At 49.6% G+C, this 20964-nt stretch overlaps 1 protein-coding gene across 1 annotated transcript in view; it reads right to left on the bottom strand.

Moving 5' to 3' along the window:
* GALNT10 (polypeptide N-acetylgalactosaminyltransferase 10) overlaps positions 1 to 10453 on the bottom strand; it is a 201006-nt gene extending 190553 nt beyond the window's left edge. The window contains exon 1 of the mRNA XM_066273080.1: positions 8529 to 10453. Within this exon, the coding sequence (XP_066129177.1) occupies positions 8529 to 8687 (159 nt within the window). The 5' untranslated portion in view covers positions 8688 to 10453. The remainder of the gene's footprint in view (positions 1 to 8528) is intronic.
* Between the last annotated feature and the right edge of the window lie 10511 nt (positions 10454 to 20964).

Here is a 20964-nt window from a genome sequence, read left to right as displayed (position 1 = left end):
GGTTGGACACGGAGCTAGCAAGTGGCCGAGTTGGGCCAGGTTCCCAATCCAACACTCTTTCCAACTCACAAAAGAGGTTCTCAGGGTCTCCATGATGCCACCCCTTCCCGGGGAGGCCCCAAGTTCAGCACCAGTTTCCCCACACCTCACTCTTGCCTCCACTGCAGGATGGCAGAGCACCCCCCCCCCGAGGGGCAACAGACCACAGACATCGGAGGAGAATGAAGCTTTAGGGCCCCAGAGTCCCTGCAGCCCACAGCAGAGGGAATTCTAAAGTGCATGGCCCTCCCAGACCCAAGATCCCAGACCTTGCCCCTGGGCAGCTTGCGTCTGACACAGCGCCACTACTGACAGGCTCCGCAAGGCTCCTCTGGGAGTTGGCTGGCCACTTGGAAACTGCAGATTAATGCACTCCCAGGAATAGAAGTTCAAAGGCAGTGGCCAAGTGCTCCTTGGGAGAGTGGAGTGGGCCCCTGGGGAAGGCAAGGTGTGCTTCTCGGGGTGCAGGCAAGCTGGGCTATGGGCAGAGAGCAGAGAGCTCGCTGATGCTCTCTCAGTAGCATTTGTTCAATACAAGGTTCCTGGCCCAGCCCACAACAGCATGGACATGCTTCTTGAGCATGGGCCCTGGAGTCCCCAAGTTAACAGGCTCCCCAGGGATTCTGAAGCACCAGGCAGTTGGAGAAGAACCATTCAGCAAGCCTCAGCTTCCTGCACAGGGTCCGCAGTCTCTGAGCACCAACCATATTATTCACTTGCTTGTTCAGGGGTCGGGAACCTATGGCTTATGAGCCAGATGTGGCTCTTTTGGTGGCTGCATCTGGCTCGCAGACAAATCTTTAATAAGAAAAATAATAACATTAAAAATATAAAACAAGCCCTGGCCGGTTGGCTCAGTAGTAGAGCATCAGCCTGTGTGCAGGAGTCCCAGGTTCGATTCCCAGCCAGGGCACACAGGAGAAGCACCCATCTGCTTCTCTATTCCTCCCCCTCTCCTTCCTCTCTGTCTCTCTCTTCCCCTCCCGCAGCCAGGGCTCCATTGGAGCAAAGTTGGCCCAGGCGCTGATGATGGCTCCATGGCCTCTGCCTCAGGCACTAGAATGGCTCTGGTTGTGACAGAGCAACGCCCCAGATGGGCAGAGCATCGCCCCCTGGTGGGCATGCCAGGTGGATCCCAGTCGGGGACATGCGGGAGTCTGTCTGACTTGCCTCCCCATTTCCAACCTCAGAAAAATACAAAAAAAAATAAAAAATAAAAAAATAATAAAACATTCTCATGTATTACAATCCATTCATTTCCTACCGCTCATGTTCATGATTGCGAGTGGCTGGAGCCAATCACAGCTGTCCTCTGGGACGACACCAAATTTTTATTGGATAATGCGTAACGTACACGGGTCGGGTCGTTGTATGGCTCTCATGGAATTACATTTTAAAATATGTGGCGTTCATGGCTCTCTCAGCCACAAAGTTTCCCAACCCCTGCGCTTGTTTCTTCAGCCATCAAATATTCCGGGCAAACAAGAGCAGGTGACCAAGATGGAGGTCAGCTCCTGCCTTCAGGAGCAGCCAGTCTGGGCAGATTCAAAACGATAACTACACTGCAAGAGACACATATAAGGGGCGCTGAGACCCCCGACTCATCCTTGCTACCCCAGGCTGCCACAGCGGGGTGAGCCAGGTTTAGGAGGGAGGCGGCCCGCAAGAAGGTCGGAAGCAAGGGAGGAATGTGCATGCAGTCCCAGAGGCACGTGGAACACACTGGCAGGTGCAGGGAGGGAGAAGCAGGAGAAGCGGAAAAAGCACTGGGTTGTGCCTTCCTGGAAGGGCCTCTGATCTAGGCGGGCAGGTGAGAAAATGAAAGCTTGGGGGATCCAAGACCTGGGAGAAACCCCTGAGGGCTACAGTGGCCAAAGGATACTTCCTAGAAAGAAGCAGAGGATCTGGGTTCTCCTCCAGGGTAGGAAGCAGCAAGGTCTCTGTCCACCCCCCACCCCCATAACTGCTTCAGATTTCAAAGAATCAGGACACCAAGCACAGCCTAGAAATCCCCACGCCCTCCTCCACTTCTGAACCCGGCGCCGTCAGGCCAACCGCCTCAGCTTGGACTGCTTACCAGTACCTTCCAAACTGCAGCAAGGCACGCATCCCTCCACTCCCCGGCCCCAGGCCCCACACACTGCCCCACAGTGTCTCAGTGGGGGAGGTTCTGCTCCCCCATCTGTTCCTACCTGTGGACTGTTGCGACTATCCGACAAGTTGCACAGGTAAAGGGCCTATTAATCCTCTGCCCAGCAGAACAGCTGCTGAACTAACGGCAGCTGCTACTGTTACTATTAACACGATCATGCCTGTCATCATCGTTCTGAGTATCGTTTCACAATGCCCTTCCATCACCAAACAAGAAAACTCAGCATCTGAAATTCCAAGGGGAAGGAAACAGGGGCACCGGCGTCCCCCCTTCCTCCTCCTAGCTGCACTCAGCAGAGGGCAGCCGAGGGGAACCAGCCGAGAGAAGGAGGAGGGAGACACATGGAGAGGGAGCTGCACACTCACAAATACACACCCACCCGCCCCAGCAAGCGGGATTGTTTAGCTTCCTCGAGCTTCCAAAGTATGAACACTCCGCCTCCTCCAGCAAAGAGGGCCAGGCAGGAAAAAAGTCAAAGCTGAAGACACAGAAGTTCTTTTTCAGCTTGAGAGAAATTTTCAATGAATTGACTTTTAGTGCGGGTGTAGGAAGGGGGTGGGGGGGTGGCACAGCTCTCGGGGCGTCTGTGAGGGAGAAGGCAGGCAGCGGCAGAGCTCGTAAATTAGATGAAATAAAGGCAGCTTTCAACTGCTCCTCATCGCAGCCCCCTACGCTAGGCTGGCAAGCATCTGTCTTCGGCAGGAGACTAGGGCCCACGGAGTTGATCGTCTCAGCCAAGGGTGGGCAGAGCTAAGATGAGAATCAGACAGGCGGAGTGCAGGTTCAGGGATCGAAACTGAGTCCAGGATGGGCAAAGGGGCTTCATCTCGGGGACCGAGCCTGAGCCCTCCGGTAACTGCCTGGGGTACGTGTCAGCAGGACTCTGACGCGGACCTATGTTGGCTTCTTCTCCAGATCTCATTCCCCCTCCTCCCCACAAGAGCACCCAGATTTTTCTCTGGGGAACCACTCTTCCTACGATTTGGGTGGGTTAAGTCTACCAGCATAGACTGAATGCTTCCGAGAGCACATCAGATCCAAAATGGGCCAATAACACATAAGGAGATCTTGCCAGGGCTTAAGGGAAGAAGTTTCAGTTCTCTTCTACAGAAGCTATCAAAGGCGACCGACTCCTTCCTCTGGATCTGGGAGTGGATATGAGATTGGAAAGAGCTGCCATCATGTTGCTACCATGGGGGCTCCGTCTGGAAAATGAACCTCTAGATCACACCATACCTGAAGTCAACTGAAATTACAGGAGCTAATAAATTCCCTTACTCATTTCAGCCCACGTGGCTTAATTCATTCTGTTACCTGCAACTGACAGAGAATCGGAGGTGGCTCTTAAACTGAGATGGGCTCCGTCTGCCACGAAGAACAGTAACGGTGCCACGTGCGACGTGTCCTTTGAACTCCTCTAATCCCCCTGCTGGATCCCTTTGCCACCATAAAAGTTAATCCATTTTACTTCCTTTACAACTCTAAAAATTTGGGAAGAAAAGTGAAAAGCCAGGTAAGTTCCAGCAGAGAGTTGGTCTCAGTAAGTACTGGCCTCCCAAACCGGGATTGATAACCTTGGCTCACGAGGGAAATCACAGCAGAGCAGGATCAAACATTGGGATGTGGAGGGAAAGCTATTCCCGGTGAGAAGAGCTGGGTCCGGCCTGCGTGCCCCTCTCTGTGAGCTGACTGCCCCTCTCCCGGGCCTCAGTTTCCACACCCACAAAACGAGGGGGCTGGAGAGAAGCCTTCCTGCTCTGCTACATATCGTCACTCAGCAAACACGTTCCGACTGGCTCACAAGTGCCAAGCCTTACACTACATGTCAGAGAGGATGTGGTTCCTGCTCTCAGACCCTTCTGAGAGGGAAGGCCCCGGGCACTCCTTGGCCCCAGGAACTCCGGCCACCTCCTTACCCCACTCCACTGGGCATCAGGACAGTGGTTTTCAGAGAAGTAAGACTCTTATTTCAGTCTTCCTGGGGGCAGAGCCTTATCCATCAGCTCTGCTTTTACTGGCTCTGACACAGATATGGAAATACAGAAGGTCAGATATATGCAAAATAAAAAACCCACTGCAAACACCATCATGAGCATTTAGCTGCCACGTGACATACTTCTGGCTGCCAAGTTTGCCTCCAGGAGTTTTTAAGTGATGAGATCCTGATGGCATCTCTGTGTAAGAGCTGACTGTGGACAAGGTACAATTAGCAAGCTAGATGGTTATCTTTTAAACGGGCCTTTGCTTTCTCATTCCTGATTCCATTATTTTTTATCGTGTCACTGGAGCCAACAAATTAAAAGCTGAACGTCCTTAAGACGACAGACTGTGAGAAGGCATTAGAGTATGAACACATCCCCAAGTAACGGCCTCATCACGAGTTAGACACGGAAGCCTGTTTGAACAATTGCTACTTACTTTCCAGGTCTTTCCAACACATGCTTCCAAACAAGCCCACAGAACTCCAGGATGTCAGAGTTGGAAAAGCCGGAACAGTATCCATTCCCTACGTCACAAGTGACTTTCAACATGCCATTAGAGCCACTTGTGTAGCAGTGTTGAGAAACAGTCTGAGGCCAAGTCTGGGTTTAACAGGAAAGAGATTTTTTAGCAATGTTTGCCCTGGCCAGCGAGGGGAAGCACTATTATAACATACAACATTACCTTTCTCCTTCTGAATGTGAGCCCTTGCTTCAGAGATGAGGAATCCAAGGTTCAGAGAAGTTAAACCACTTTCCTAAGGTCACACAGTACGTTGAGGGAAGGAGAGAGAACTAGAACCCAGGCCTTTCTTCCCAGGCCTTCCTCAGCTGGGCTCCTTGGGAGACTGGCAAGCCCAGGAAAAGAGAAAGAATGCAGGGCGCCAGGTTTGACCAAGTAAATCAACAACCTTTCCGCTGTGGCGTCAGATTTCAGCTGGGCACGCAGACAGAGAAGTGATTAGCCATCTAAAGGATCCCAGCCCCTCTGTGGAAAATTAAGGAAACCACTCCAAGGCCACATTTCTAGGGTACTTCACTTTCTGATTGGTAAGGCTCAGTCCCCAGGAAGACTGACAAAGAGGGAAAAGTATGGATTTCTGGATGTTCTAAGAATAAATTTCACAATGAAAAAAAACCAAACAAACAAAACCCAACTCTTGATACTTGAAACTTAAGTTCCTGGTATTCCATTATCCCACCAATTTCTATTCCATAGTCGCTATTATCCAGTGAAGTAATTTTTCACACAAGATTGCAGCTCAGAAATGGGGAGGGGTTGCATCGTATTTCCTAGTAGGGGTTTTTAACGGCCAGTTCCCAAGTCTGGAATATGAAACAGATTGTGGAATCAAACCAAGATGTTAAGCAGTTGGGGGCTAGCAATGAAAGGGAACCCCAAATTAAAACGAAGATGGCTTCAGGACTGGCTTTTCCTGCTTGGGTTTTGCAGCTCTCAAAGCAGCCAGCTGAACTGTCCGGGCAGATGAATGCCAAAATCCTAAAGCATTATGTGTCCTTTATAAATCAGCTGCCCGACCCAGCTCCAGAGGTGCACCCGCGATGAGCCAGGGTGATAGTGATGTAGACTTAAGTTCTAGCAGGTGGTAAATGCTCTTAATTTAAAACTCTGTATTCTTCAATCCAGTGGAGAAATCAAGGAGTTAATAATGGACTGCGCAAACAGTGCGTTTGTCACCCTCAAAGAAACTTCTCTCGCCCCCACAGGAATATACTATTTTCCATTTGGATCAAGTCCTGTCAGACTTCCCTCCAGAGCCTCTGCAGTTATTTCTACTGGAAAGATCAACGAGGGGCTCTGGGATAATTCTCAACAATTACGAGAGTGACAGGCTGAGCTCAGAACTGGTCAGCCTTGTCGAAAGAAGTTCTGTGTGCTCAAGATGCCAGTTTTCCCAGACAGCGGCCTGACGTGTTCCGTGCACATTCCAGCACACTGGGATGAGGGATGGAACACCCTCGCTGTGAGAGGTCAGCCTCTTCCCTCAAGGCCAGCTGACATTCAAACACGGGACCCGGGGCCAAGCCCAGCGCTGTGCATCTGCAGGAGAGTGGAACAAATAGGGGACTGTGTGGAAATTTGGCAGTGTTCCTGAAAGGCAGCACATGAATGCAGAATCCTATAGCACCTAGCAGAGCTGATCATTGGGGAAATAGCTCCATTCTGCTGCTCCCAGGAAGCAGAGATTGTTTTTTAAAGCAAGGATAATCAGTTGGACACCCGTACCACCACCACCAAACCCCATTCACCATCTCTTCCTCCTCCTCTTTGTGATGTTGCAGAGCACAAGAAATGAACAAGAACTAGACCTTCCCAGATGTGCCTATCTGTCCATTTTAGTTAAGGGCTCTGAGCAGCGCCCAGCTGTTGCTTCCTCTCTTTCTGCCCAAAAGGCTCCATCAATTCCCTCTTGCACAAGTGAGTAATTTACTTTGAAAGCTCAGGCCAAACTGGCAGTTAACCTTGACCTTCTCTCTACACATCTGGGTCTATAGAAAATGAGAATCAGGACGTCTCTGGCATCCACAGCGGATGAAATACGAGGGCTTTCTCCAGGCAGAGGCAGAATGTTAGGAGCTATTTTAGAACTGGCTAGAGCTATTCCAATGGAGAGTTTGCACTTGGGCAGGACACTCTTCCCCTTGATACGTACTGGCTGTGTCCAGAATGGTGCCCCTGCAGCTAGGGATGCTACAGGGGCTGCTGACCCAGGAAAAAAGGGGTCAGTGTCCTTCTTATTGATTCACTGATGGTATCACAGAATGGTGGGGCTGGACCAACAACCACATTTTACATAAGGAGAAAGGGAGGCTCAGAGAGGAACCTGAGAGGTAATTGAAGACATACACAGTAAGTTAATGGTAGGGCAGAGGACAGAACCCTGACCTCCTAACTCTGATGCTGGCAGAGGATGGGAACAGAAGAGGTCTTTCCTGGAGGAAAAGCCTATATGAATGCAGATCTAAGGGAGAGGGGTTTAAGTTAAGCTGACAGGGTTTGAACCAGGATTTAGGCAAGGAGTTAGGGCTCTCCATGCCCCAACAGTAAGCTCTACCAGAGATCAACCAGGCCCCCCAGGATGGTTTGCAGCAATTACCAAGCGACAGGCTACACTCAGAATTGGTCAGCCCTGTCCCAAAGAGCCCTCTGTGCTCAAGATGCCACACTGCCTAGATGGGAAGAGACAGGAAAACCATCAGCTTTAAAATTCCGCTTCTTCATTCATCCTGCCAACAATCAGTCGCACATTGACCCTGGTGTACAAATTATCCACTTTCCACGTGAACAAGGAAGCCCCATACCAAACCTGGAATGTCCCACTCTGTGAAACAGCTCAAGCAGGCACACGCTCACTGGCACCTACCGAGCCAGGGGCTGGGAGAGCTTCTGCTCTCAATCTATTCAATATATGCGTGCGTGACACACCGCACACAAACACACATATCTACATAGGGGAGTTCTGAGGAGGCAGAAACAATTAAGATCCTAGTCTTTGCTGCAAGAAACACCACACCTAATTAGACAGGACAAGTTCAGAGGGGTCATGAGTACTCTGAGAAGGGACGAGGAAGGCATACGATAGCCCATCTTCAGGACACTGCGCACAAAGAGTCTCTGGGGAATCTGAGGGATCCCTCCACCAGAGCCCCCACTTCTGGACCCCCAGAAGGTCAAAGGCAGCAAGCCTCTCAAGGACCAGGGGTTTATCTCCTTCCTTCCTCACCCCTAGGTCCTGAAGCTCCAAGCAGAGCGTGATCTTTGCATCCTCCAAGGAACCTACAGAATCTAGGAAAGAAATGAGGCTTGGAAGGAGGGAGGAGGAACAAGTGGGGAGAAGCGGAGGCCCAGGTGTCTCGTCGGGCAGGTGGGAAAACAGGAAAGGGGCTGACCTGAGTAGGGAACATCGGGATCAGCAGGTGGGAGGGGGGGAGCAGAAAAGACCTGGACACCAAAAGGAAGTACTGGATCTCCAGGAGTTATCCTGGGATACGGGTATGCAGACAGGATCTTCCAAAAGAGAGATGCTGGAAGGGGTGAGGACATTCCCAGACACGGACAGAAATAAGGATGGTAACCTACGGTAAGAAACAAGATTCCAGACTGAGCACCAAGAGTCCTGGTTTCTAGTTCTGGTTCTGTCTCTGCTGGGCGTGGGGCCCTGGACAAGTCCCTGTCCTTCTCTAAACCTCAATTTCCCATCGAAAAAAATGGAAAGAGCAGAAGAATCTCTGGCGCTGACTCTGAGAAGGCAGGGGAAGACGAAGGAAGGAACCAAAACCCAGTAGTAAATGTGGGGAGAAAGTGTTCCCTACCCCATGACAACTGGGGGACTCACCTGTCCGGCCGCCGGAGCCACCGCCGCCCCAGGTCCCCCGGGGGTGCCGTCGGGCTGCCGTTCGCGGTACAGCGCCCAGAGCCCCACGTTGGGCAAAAGGACCAGGGCCGCCAGCACTAGCGCCACCGCCTGCAGAAGCCGCTTCTCCTTCCGCCTCATCGGGGCCGGTCAGCCCCGCCGCGTCCGCCGGTCCCTCCGCGCGGCCCCCAGCTCCCGGCGTCCGCCCGTCCGCCCGTCCACCCGGCGGCGGCAGCAGGTCGGGGACGAGAAGCGGCCGCGGCGCCGGCCCCGCTCCAACTCCGCGGCACTTCCGCTGCTCGCCAAGCCGGGGAGCCGAGCTCGGCCACCGCGCCGCCGCCACGGGGGGATCGCCGCCGCCGCCGCCGGCCCCCAAGCCCTGGCGAGCCGCTCGCCCGGCGCCGCCCTCCTGCGGCTCGGCTGCCGAGAGCTGTACGCGGCGAGCCACAGGCTTCTCGGGCTCTTCCTGGCCCGCCCGGGCGCGGCGGGGGCCCGGGGAAGGACCGCTTCCCCCTCTCGGGCCGCGATGGTGCGGCCCGCTCCTCGGCGGCACCCCGCCCGCGGGAGCTTTGCGAAAGTCTAGGAGTTGGCGAGTTGGGCGCTAGCCGGTGCGGTCTGGACACCCGTGCGTCTCCGCGCGTTGGGGCGCGCCCGGGGCTCCCGCAGCCCCGCCCGGCAAGCTCTGCTCCGGAGATCGGGCGACAGTTCGCGAGCTCCCCGGGGATCTGCAGATAGTGCGGGAGCCGGGCCGGACGCTCCGCGCCTGCAGCCCTGGCGCTGTGGCTTCCCACCCACCTTGGCTCGGCCCCGGGAACCTGCGGACCTACTGTGACTCCGAGGACTCTATTTGCCGGCCACACCTGTGAAATGGGCACAGCGGCGCTCCACGCGCACTGTTCTGCCGGCGGTCCCTCGTTTCCTTCCTGACGGAGTTCCTGGGGTGAACGCCTTGTGTAAACTGTGGAGTCTGTGCCCGCCTGCCACCCGTCTGTTGTCCCTGCAAACCTGCGGTCAGGTGACCAGAGCCTCTCTGTAGGACCTTTTCTCACGCAAGTTCCTCCTTGGAGTTGGAATGCCCTCAAGTCCCATGTGTACTTCTAGCAATCAGCTCACAGAGCCTTTACTTGAAACTTGTTACTCTCGTTCGTGAACGCCTACTGTGAACCAGACACTGCCAGGCACAGGAATGAAATGAAAACAGTCTCAAGCCATGACGTCTGGGAGCTGAAACACTGAATACCGAATCGTATTAGATGATGGAATGTGTCTGTGACCGGGGTGAGGGCTCCAAGGAAGTCTGGCCGTCGGGCACTGCGAAGGGCCACGGAGCTGGATGGTGACACCTGTGGCTCCTCAGCACTCTTCAGGGAGTTGCTTCCTGTCTGATGCCCAGGGACCGCGTGCGTCCTCGCGGTTGCCTTCCCCTTTTCCACCCCCACAGGCGTCCTCCTGATTCTCTCCAACTCCAGGCCAGCAGCTGCCTAACAGCCCCCAGCCCTGGACCAATGTCTTGACTTCTACTTCCAGATCTTAGCTCCAGGCTGAGGGATAGGAGTTCCGTTTTCTGAAATCAAAGCTCATAGATCTTAACATTTGCTACAAAACCTTCCAAGCTCCCATCACCTAGGCTCTGTAGTCCAGACTCCTCACTGTGACTTGCCAGAGCTGATGAAACAATCTCTCCTCACTGCCCTGACCAGTTGCTGGCTGTTTTCTTGAAAACTTCGTTCCTTACACCCAGAAAACCCTCTTTTTTCTGCCATCGATATCAGCGGACATCATACATCTTTCTATGTCTAGTTGAACTACCATCTTCTCCGTGAAGTCCTCCAAAACTCTTCAGGGGGCATCTGTCTTTCCTTGGATGTCTGTAACAGTAATGCTTACCTTTTACTGAATGCTATGTCAGGCACCATGTTAAACCCTTGACATGTATTACCTCTTTTTATGCTCATGGTTACCCTGTGAGAGATATGCTTTTCTTATCATTTGCAAATAAGACTCAGAGTGAATAAAGCACAAGCCGAATGATCCTGCTTTGACAAAGGTCAGTTAGCATCACCCCTCTGCTCGAATCTTTCCTGCAGCTTCCCATCTCCCACTAGATTTCTATAAAGAGCCACAAGATCATACAAGGCTATAGATGAATAGTACTCCCCCCCCCCATTCATTATGCCCCAACCCATTGGCCGCCTTGGTAAGTTTCATCACAGAACACCAGCCACATTCCCACCCCTGGGCCTTTGCACTTGCTATTCTCTCTGCCTAGACTGCCCACTCTTCTACCCCTAGATCCTTACCCTATGCTTTTAAATATATATATGTTTGTTGTGGTAGAATATAAAGAATATAAAATTTACCATTTTAACCATTCATTGGCATTAAGTGCATTAAGTACATTCACATTGTTGTGCAACCATCACCACTATCCACCTCCAGAACTTTTTCATCTTCTTAAACCGAAACTCTGTCCCTATTAAACACTAACTTCCCAATCTCCTCTTCTCTCAATTCCTGGTAACCATCATTCTACTTTCTGTCTTTATGAATTTGACCATTCTAGGTATTTCATATAAATGGAATCATAGAATATTTACCGTTTTCTGTTTGGCTTATTTCACTTAGCATAATGTTTTCAAGGCTTATCCATACTGTAGCATGTATCAGAATTCCATTCCTTTTTAAGACTGAATAATATTGAAAAGCATTCCATTGTAATGTTTTTCATTACAAAATGTAATACCACATTTTGTTTATCTATTTATTCATCCATGAATATTTGGATTATTTACACCTTTTGGCTATTGAGAATAATGCTGTTATAAATAGTCCTGTTGTTTTAATACTTCAGTTGACATGTAATTGCATTTCTATCCCGTCTCTGACGAAAGTGAAAGTTCCTAGAGGGAAAGATAATGTTGCAGTTTTTTTTATGTGCCTCCACATCAGGAGCACATGCTAGAAATAGAGTAGCAAGGATGATCCTTTTACAAATAGGGGGCTCATTCTGCTCTCGGAACTCACCTGTGACTTCCCTTTATGTTCCAATAATCTATAAGAATCCTCCCCACAGCCCATGAGCCCTACATGAGCTGACCTGACTTCCCTTCTACTTACATTTCTCTTCTTGCTATATTCCTCAAATGAACCGAGTTGAAGATGGCCTCAGGGCCTTTGTAGATTTGCTGTACCATTGTCTAGAAATCTCTTCCTCTAAACCGTTGCCTGGTTCTCTCCCTCCCAGTTCTCAGGAACCAAATCAACTACCCTGCCTCAGAGAGAGCTTCCCTGACCAGCTGATCTGAAATATCAAAGATCACCCCCATCACCACCATTTGTTTGGTATTTCTTCAGAATAGGTATCATTTTTGGTCTTCTCCTATAGATTATGAGCTCCAAATAAGGGGGAACTTTGTATTTTACTGTCCTGCACAGTATGTCCTGTCTCTCCTAGCACATACTTCTTCTTTTTTAAATCAGAAAACCCATGCTCCTTCCAGGCAAAGGAAATTACAAAAAGGGTGACCCCTCTCCCTGGACCAAAGGAGCAGGAGCTAAACCAGGGCTCATGGATTTCAACTCACACTCCTGCTCGTAACTATAAGAAGCTAAGCTGTGGCCCCTCCCAGGCCTGGAACACAATAGATGCTCAGTAAATTAATGGCTGAGTGAAGTATAGCAACTGAGATCATGCACAGAAAAATCTTCAGTCTCTCTCCTCTCCTTCCCTTCTGCCAGCTCCCGAGAGGATTCTGTGCAAAATTGGATTTGAGCTTTTTCTTGTGTCTTACTGAGTGACTCCTTAATCAAAGCTACACACCAGCCTGGTGAGCCCTCAATGGAAACTCTAACCCATTAACCCAGCTTTAATCCTGGACTCTTTGATCTCCTTCTACAGTGTGGGCTGTTAGGCAGAGGAAACTCTTGGGGCTTTATTCCATTCACTGAGACACTTCCATTTGAGACATGGGGTGTAGACAGCCCATTAGCTCTGGCTGTTTTTCTGGGAAAACTGATCTGGTCATTGATTGAATTAAACAAGAAATGTTACTTTCAGACTGAGCTGTCCTAGGCCTACTGTGGCATTAAATGAGATAATATGCATGAGGGCATACCGCAGATGCTGGCCTAATGAAACTAGTAAGTGTGGCCAAAACAAAGAGTCAAACAGCAGTAGGAACGCCGAGGAGGGATGAACAGGATTTCAGTGGCACAGCAAACACCTGTGGCTGCGGCCTGGGCCTCCCCAACCTCATCTGTCGGCCGTCCGTCGCTCACTCCAGGTCGGGCACATGAACTTCCTGGTCCTTGACTGCACTACGTTCAGTCCAGCCCCCAGGCCTTTGAATGGAGCTTGTCTCAGCCAGGAATGCTGTTTCACCGGATCTTTCCCGCTGTTGCTCCCTCCCTCTTAGATTTCCTATCTCAGCTTAAATGTCACCTCCCGAGGACCCTTCCTGATCGCCACCTGGTGATCTCTCCATACTTTCGTGTTCTTTCAGTTTTATTTTGTACTGGTTTCAGGTGTACATCTTAGTGGTTAGATAATCATATTTTACATTGTGTTCCCTTCAATATCTATTTTTAAAGATTTTAGTTATTGATTTTAGGCAGAGGAGGGAGAGAGAGAAAGAGGGGGGGGGGGCAGGAAGCATCAATTTGTACTTGTTTCCTGTATGTGCCCTGACCGGCCAAGCCCAGGGTTGTGAATCTCGACCTCAGCATTCCAGGTAGAGGCTTTATTTACTGCGCCACCACAGGTCAGGCTAGATTCCACTTATAAGTGAAATCATACAGTATTTTCCATACTTGACATCTTGCTGTATATTGCTCATAATGCATATTCCTCTTGGCCAAAATCTTACATATTTGCTTATTTACTTGTATTTCTGGTACCCATAAAGGGTTCAATACATATATTTAATGAATGAGGATTATCTCCTGCCTTTCCCCATCTTCCCATCGTTCTATTTTTTTCTGTCTCTTTTAGTGAGCTATTTATTCTGTCCCTCTTCAGTTGTCCCTCCTGTCATCAGTAACGGGCGTATCTTTCAGTATCCTCTGAGACATACTTCAGCAAGAAGGGTCAGCTAGAAGAGAGGCAACAGGGGACAGGCGCAGGCCTTCAGTGTTCCCGATGAGGACATGAAAGCCTTTCCTCCTAGATGTCCTCACCTTGGTTTGCTTAGGGTCCTTTGTTGCTGACCCCACTTGTCCAGGGCTGTACCCCCAGGCTGATCTGGCCTAGTCCAAAGCCGAGGGGATGGAAGAGTAGAACAGATCAGTGAGTCAGGAAGTGTTGGTCTGCGTGTCCATGACCTTTAACACTCTAACCTTGGCCAAACACCTTCGCTGCTCTGAGTCCCAGCTTCCTCATCTGTGAAATGGGGATGGGGATGATCGTGACTCTACAATGATGTAATTTCCAGGGTGGTGAGAGAAGATCTGCCTAACCCTAAGCAAAGCCTGAGAAGGCTATTGGTGTTGGGCTTCTGTGTTTGCTGCCAGCCTCTAGCCCCTCTGCTTGGAGACCCTTCTGCAAAGGTGGTCACACATTGTCAGAGTGGCCTGCCGTGTCTCCCTGAAAAGACTAAGCTCCCAGTTCTGTGACCTCTTAACCATGCCTTTCCTTAACAGTCACAGTGTTGATGGTGACTAGATGAGTGATACCTGTCTCCTCCACTGGACAGTAAGCCCCTTAATGACAGAGAGCATCTCCCTGCCCTCCCCCAGCATGTCCTCAATGCCTAGTACAGTACCTGACCCGAAATACACTCTCAGCAAACATTTGAAAGATGAATAATGAACCAATCAAGCAAACAAGCACTCACTTCTTTAAAACCTGCACTCAGGATACATTACCACTGGTGACAATGACCCAAGTCACTATCTCTACCAGGTTTATCATTTTTCAAGTGTCAAAGTTCTAATACAGAGGAAGAAAGAAAAAAGGAAGCATCTGAGATTTCCCCGCCTGGATCTGATCAGCCTTGATCAGTCCCCCTTTGCCCCTAACTTCCTGTGTGGCTCCAGACAGGTTGCTCAGCTACTCTGGGCATCGGGTCTGTCATGTCTGGGCCCATGAGTGTATATGGTAGCAGGAACTGGAGATGTTATAAATAATATGTAAATAAATGTAGAATATGGCTGCATTAAATAAAACAGTTGGACCAGATGCTCTTTGTGGTCTTTTTTAATTCTAAAATTCTGAGACTCCATCTTGCAAGACAGGATGGGAGAAGGGGAGCCAGACATAGAATACCAGTCAGGTGGTTCAGTCCAGTGTGCGCATTTAGCAGCATTTCGGCTTTTAGTTTGAATAAGAAGAAAGGGTTTGCAGGACGCCTATTTGAAATGACCTCTAGACAGAAAATTGCCTGTCTCTCGCTTGGCGTCTACTTTGTCATTTCCACAGTGAGGTGCCAATTAAAACCAATCCTGCCATCTATAAGGGACTGCTATTGAATCAAGACAGTGGACGTGGAAAGTGCCTTGAGTATGATACATTTTGAAAGAGCAAACAGAGAAGGCCATAAATCTCAAAGAGTAAATAAACTATGTCATTGGGTGGGTACATCTCAAATAGAGAATTAGTCAGAAGGGTCGGATGCAAATATCATGTGTCCAGGGGGCCATCTTCCTCTGGGCACTGCCGCTAAAATAAATATCCGGGCTTGGGGAATGAGAGTGCCTCCTGTTTAATTACTTTTCATTTTTTTCACAAAGGAAAAACGTATGAAGACACAAATAGAGAGGTGGTGGGGTGCAGGGCTGCCTGAGAGTCTGAGACTCTTGGAGAAGTGACTTCCATCTGTGGGCTCCTCTGTAAAATAAAGGGTTGGGAGCGCTATAATCCAGTCGTCTCACCCTTGACCGCTCATAGAATTACCTGGGGACCTTTTAAAACTCTGGATGCCCAGCCTGAAGTCCAGACCAATCAAGTCAGAACCTCTGGGGGAAGGACTTGACCATCCTCAGGTGATTCCACCTCCACTTGGGTATGAAAACCATTGCTCAGTGGCTTTTCGGGTGCCAAACCTTCCTAAGGTTTTTTTCTGTTTGTTTGTTTTTCAAAGCGGCTGGTCATCTGATGTTCCACTAGGTGGCACCTTCCAGCAAACTTCCTTGGGTGTAGAGAAGTCTCACCTAGATCTAACTGTGAGGAGTGGATTCAGAAAGCAAGGCTTGGTGGTCTCTACTGGCAACAAGGGGTCTTCATGCTTGATGAGAAGGCTGAACTTGTTGGCTAACAACTTGCTGGTTGAAGCCACAGAATGTTAAGATTCATCCCTGCTAGTGGAGGGGACAGCTCTATCCCTTGTGGCTGGGCTCACTCATTCACATTATATTCTGGTCCCTCCCTCAATCAAGCAAGAACTATGAACCCCCACTTAAAAGTCTTTGAAGAGTCCTGAATGGGCAGTAGTGGACGTCTATTCTTTTTACCTGGTCAGTTAACAACACCCTGATTTTCTCGGGGATTTACCTTCCCCCACCTCAGGTGGGAGGTTGGATCAGAGCTGACTCCACCTGCAGCTTCTGGCTTAGCCAATCAGAGCATGCTTTCCCTTTCTGCCACAGTGGCTCCCCGGAGGATGGATACCTGACCTAGCCAAGCAAATTAGAACAATGGTTTTTAGGTTGAGGCTATCAGGAAGTGTGTGGCCCCTTCCGGCTGGGATTGCTGAGCGGGTTGGCTATAAACCCGCCAGGAGGAGTGCACTGGTCGTCCTACCTTTTCTCCTCTGGAGATTCCCCTTCCCACCCAGGGCAGCCGTAAGGATCACATCAGTGTCTTCCTGTGGGGTTAGTGCCTGGGAAGCCAGGACAGCGTGTTGCTTTCCCCAGCGTCCTGTTACCATGCTGGCTGCGTGCGGCGGGCCTCCCTCGCTGGATTCTGAGGACTGCCCTGTCCCCACCCTTCGCCAGCCTAGCGCTGGACAGCGCACTGCTGTTCCTAGCCCTATGGTTCTACGGTACTGCGCTATCCCTTGTGGTTATCCTATACCTTCTGTTGTCCTCTTACTGAACTCGCCTCAAGTTTCCCAGTGTGGGAGAGCCACCCGTTTTCTGCCGAGACACTGGCTGAATTAAGTGTAGAGAAGCTTCCTGCGAACCTGAGAACAGCACCAGCCTCGAGGTCAGGGGAGCTGAGCGATCACCAGTCACCAAGCCAACCCTGGACGTCATCTCCACTCCAACTCGCTCCTATATCCAAACAATTACCCAATGATGCTGATTTTATTGCCTAATAAATTTAAAATGTACCCCTTCCCCGTTAGGCCTACTATGGGAGATGTATTTCAGGGGCCTGCAAGAAGAGTCCCTTAGCAGAACCCTGCTAGCTCAAAGGGCCGATTGTCCGCCTTGTGGACCAGCCCCACTCACATCTGTAGGCTGGTCCTTGGCCTATGATTTGCCCAAGCTGGATCAGAAAAATGGGTGGAGCCACTCAGCTCCTGTCTCAAATTGGGTTCAAGTGGCCCAGAGGGAAGAAGGCAGCCGGTGGTGGTCCCTAAAGGGAGGATCAGGGTGATGACTACTCTTGGGCCACCCACAGGGAGCTGTCAGGGGAAAGCAGAGCCGTAAGTAAGACAAAAAGTGCATCAGTCAGGAGAAGACAATGGAGCAGAGATGCTGAGAGTTAGGAGTGAGTCTCTGTCCCTTATGATCAAAGAGGCCCTGGCCATGGTACCCTGATCCAAGTTCAAGCCTTCATCATCTCTCACTTGACTCGCATTGCTGCAATAGTCTCCCAACTCCTCTGCCATGTTGGTCCTCATCTCTTAAAACTCATCGTCCCCACTGTAGTGATTATTCTGGTACGCCAACTTGCCATGTTGCTTTCTGTTGGTTGTCTCCCCATTGTCTTCACAATAAAGTTCAAGTTGCCGGCCTGTACTTGGTGCAAAATGGCTGGTGGGTCCTAACCTTGAGCATGCCGTTTCTCACCCCCATACCTTTGCTCATGCTGTTCCCCCTTTCGGGGCTACTCTTCTCATCCTTCAATGGGGATGGTTCTCACCCAGCGTAATATCATCCCCTCCTCCCTCACTTCTTCCCGGACTCCTTCCTGCCCGCCCCTCCCCCCACTGTTGATAAAGATGATGATGGTGATGATGTTAGCTAACGTTTATGTAGCTCTTATCACATACCAAACTCTAAACTAGCACTTTTCCAACATTTCTTTTTTAGTCCTCTCCAAAATCCTATGAGGTAGGTTTTATTATTACTATTCCAGAACAGAAAACTGAAGGCAGAGGGGTGAAGTGACTTGCCCAAAGTCACACAGGTAGGAAGTGGTAGTCACAGGTCTGTTGTTCTTGTTCTTTTTTTAACAATAGCAACCTTATTGAGATATAATTTACATGGCATACAGTTCATCCACCCACTTAAAGTGTACAAGTCAGTGGTTCTTAGTATATTCACAGAGTTGTGTGCAACCACGACATAATTTTAGAACATTTTTGTCACCCCGAAAAGGAGCTCATACTTACTAATTGCTCATTTTTTTTCATGTTACTCTTGGTGTGGTTCCCAGCGCAGAGTATCTGGTCAACCAGCACTTGCTGCAGGATGGATGACTACCCTACACAAGAGGACAGAGGACGGGGCGGGGCCGAGCCTCTCCATGCAATGCTCTTCACATTTTAACATCAATCAAGGAATTTGTCTGCTTCTTCGATTATTATGTTATACTATTTCTCTTTAATAATAACTACTGAGTGATTTGCATATGTTATCTCATTAATGCTCACAACACCACCAGAAAATAGGTATTATTGCATCCATAATACCAATCAGGAAATCAAGGCTCAGGGGTTTCATTAATTTGTCTAAGTCATACAACTTGTAATCACCATCATTGTAACATTAAGTAAACAGCTACTGGCTGTCATTGAACACTTAACCATGTCTAGGCATGATGTTAAGTTCTTTATAGACACTGCCCATTTATTCATTTTAGTCATTCACGCAAGAGATATTAAGAACCTACCACATGCCAGTCACCATGGGAAGTGCTAAATTCAGTGGTGGGCAAACAGATCATCCAGTCTCACAGAACTCACGGTCTAGTGGTGGAAAAGGCATTATTAGAGTGAACACACAGATAACAATTATAATAAGTGGGAGGAAGAGGAAAGGTCCTCATGGCCATTAGGGGCAGATCTGGTATTAGAACCTAATGCCGTTGGAATCCAGGTCCAACGCTCTTTCTGCAAAGTTACACAAGCGTCACTCAGCCAGTCTGTTCTAATGAGGAACTGGGTTTGCCAGTGGCCCTCTGGGCAGTGCTTGTCCCTGCGGGGGTCCACAGTAAACAGGTCCCTGCCACTTATGGTAGGAGGCCTGAACACGCTGGCTCAAACACACGCGCGCGCGCGCACACACACACACGCACACACACACGCACACACACACACATGCACACACACACGCACACACACACGTTAGGAGCTCTGCTGACACTTGCCTGCAGTGCAGAGAGAGCCAATGCGGTGGGCTTTGCACATCGCCTCTGTTCTCAGCTGGTGGACTCGAGTTTGAAGTGCACATTCTGTACACTGTGCTGCCCTTTGCTTTCATCACACAAGCGAGCCTGGAGATCAGTCCATATAAACACATGTGGAGATTGTCCATTCCTTTTTCCAGCCACAAAGTACTCCATGGTGTGAATATACCAGTGTTCAAACAGTCCCCTTTGGGTGGACATTGGAGTTATTTTCAATTTGGGGCTATTAAAATCATGCTATAGTGAGCAACTTCGTGCATATCTTGTTCTGCAGTGATTTGGAGGTGAGTCTTACAAGGGAAATTCCTAGAAGTTAGGATTGGCTGGATCAAAGCGTAACCACTCCTTTATTTGGAAAGATATTGCCTAATTCCCTCCCAGACGGGTAGGATCCTTTTGTACTCTTACAAGCAATAGATGAGAGTCTGTGATTCTTCACAGCCTAGGCCCACACGGTATTTTCTCAAAGCAAGCATTTTATATAAAAACTCCATTCCCAGCGTCTTTTAAAAATGGCAAGATCTGGCGACACTGGGTCTGTTTTCCGCAAAAGAAGCTGGGGCTGAGTGGCCACTGAGGCCGAGCTGTCACTGTGGGTGTTGGAAGTTTGAACTCCTGGGCTGGCCCAGACCCGTCATGAGGATGTAGAGACTCCACAAATTCATAGAGTAACCTGAGGGGGGGGGGACTAGAACCCAGGTCTCCCCCTCCACATCTACTGCATTATGTGGCCTCCAGAGGAAGTACAAGAGGGATGAGCAGTGAGGCAGAGTAAGTACTATATATAAAAGCATTAAAACTGCAATCATTGTTTAGTATCTCCTTAGCTTGGTAAATATATCACACCACCCATAGCTGATGCGGTGGGCTTCACACCACTACTGTCAGTCTGCATAGAGAAGACTGACAAATCAGTTTCCTTCTCTTCTGGGCAACCCAAAGAAGGGCTGATGTCATAGCAGGAGGAGGCAGGTTATAATTCACTCATTCCCTCAGTCCTCGGACACACACCGTGTGTCAGTCCCTTTCCACGCGCTGAAGTCTCAAAGATGAACAAGTATGTAAACACAGGGATCTGCACAAATAAATTTTCAGAAACTTCATATGACACAGTTAAGCATTTTACTGGACTAGTGGACAGGTGGCCATGAGTGCCCAGAGGAGGAAACTTCTAATTCTGCTGAGGGACACGTGGGAGAGGTCACATGGGCGGGGATGTTTTGGATCGTAAAGGATGTGTAGGAGTTTGCTAAGAAAAAAAAAAAAGGGACATAGACAGAAATTCTTGAAGATAAACAATGTTCAAGGTTTGTTCTAAAAAAAAAAAAAAAGATACAGCTTAAGAGAAATTAGGGCAGTACACAAATAAAAAGGGGAAAGGAAAAGAATGAAAGAAATTTACTACTTTGTTTAACTGAAAAGTCTAGGATAGAGACTGAGGGTGAAAATGGGGTGGGAAGGGGGAGGACCCTGGATGTGGCAGGAATGGAGATACTCAAGCCAGAAAAGTTCAGTCAGTGCCTGGTGCTCTACAGTCATCACCCCGAGGGCACTTTTGGGACTTTAAGCCACACTCACCAACCTCAACTCCTTGTTCCTACCCTACACACATTTGTAGATTGGTTATGGGGAGTCACCTACAGGTTGAGTGATGAAAAGGCCATCCCGAATTTTCTTCTTATCCATCCCTGTGCACTGTGGCACTCAGCTCTGTGATGGGCGTGCAGCCGGTGGCTGATGAGTATCTATACAGCAGGATAAGTGCAGAGACATATCAGCTCCAAAGATGGGAGATGACCCAGGACTCTCACCAGGCCAAGGCAGGTAATTGCAGCCTGCAGTGTCAGCCTGACTTCCTTGGAGATGCAGCCTCCCGCTGAGGGGGGAGCAGGGGCTATAAAATGG

The sequence above is a fragment of the Saccopteryx bilineata genome, chromosome 4 (assembly GCF_036850765.1).
Source record: "Saccopteryx bilineata isolate mSacBil1 chromosome 4, mSacBil1_pri_phased_curated, whole genome shotgun sequence".
NCBI classification, from domain to species: Eukaryota; Metazoa; Chordata; class Mammalia; order Chiroptera; family Emballonuridae; genus Saccopteryx; species Saccopteryx bilineata.
The sequence above is the reverse complement of the archived record's forward strand: the minus strand, read 5'-3'. Positions and strand labels throughout refer to the sequence as shown.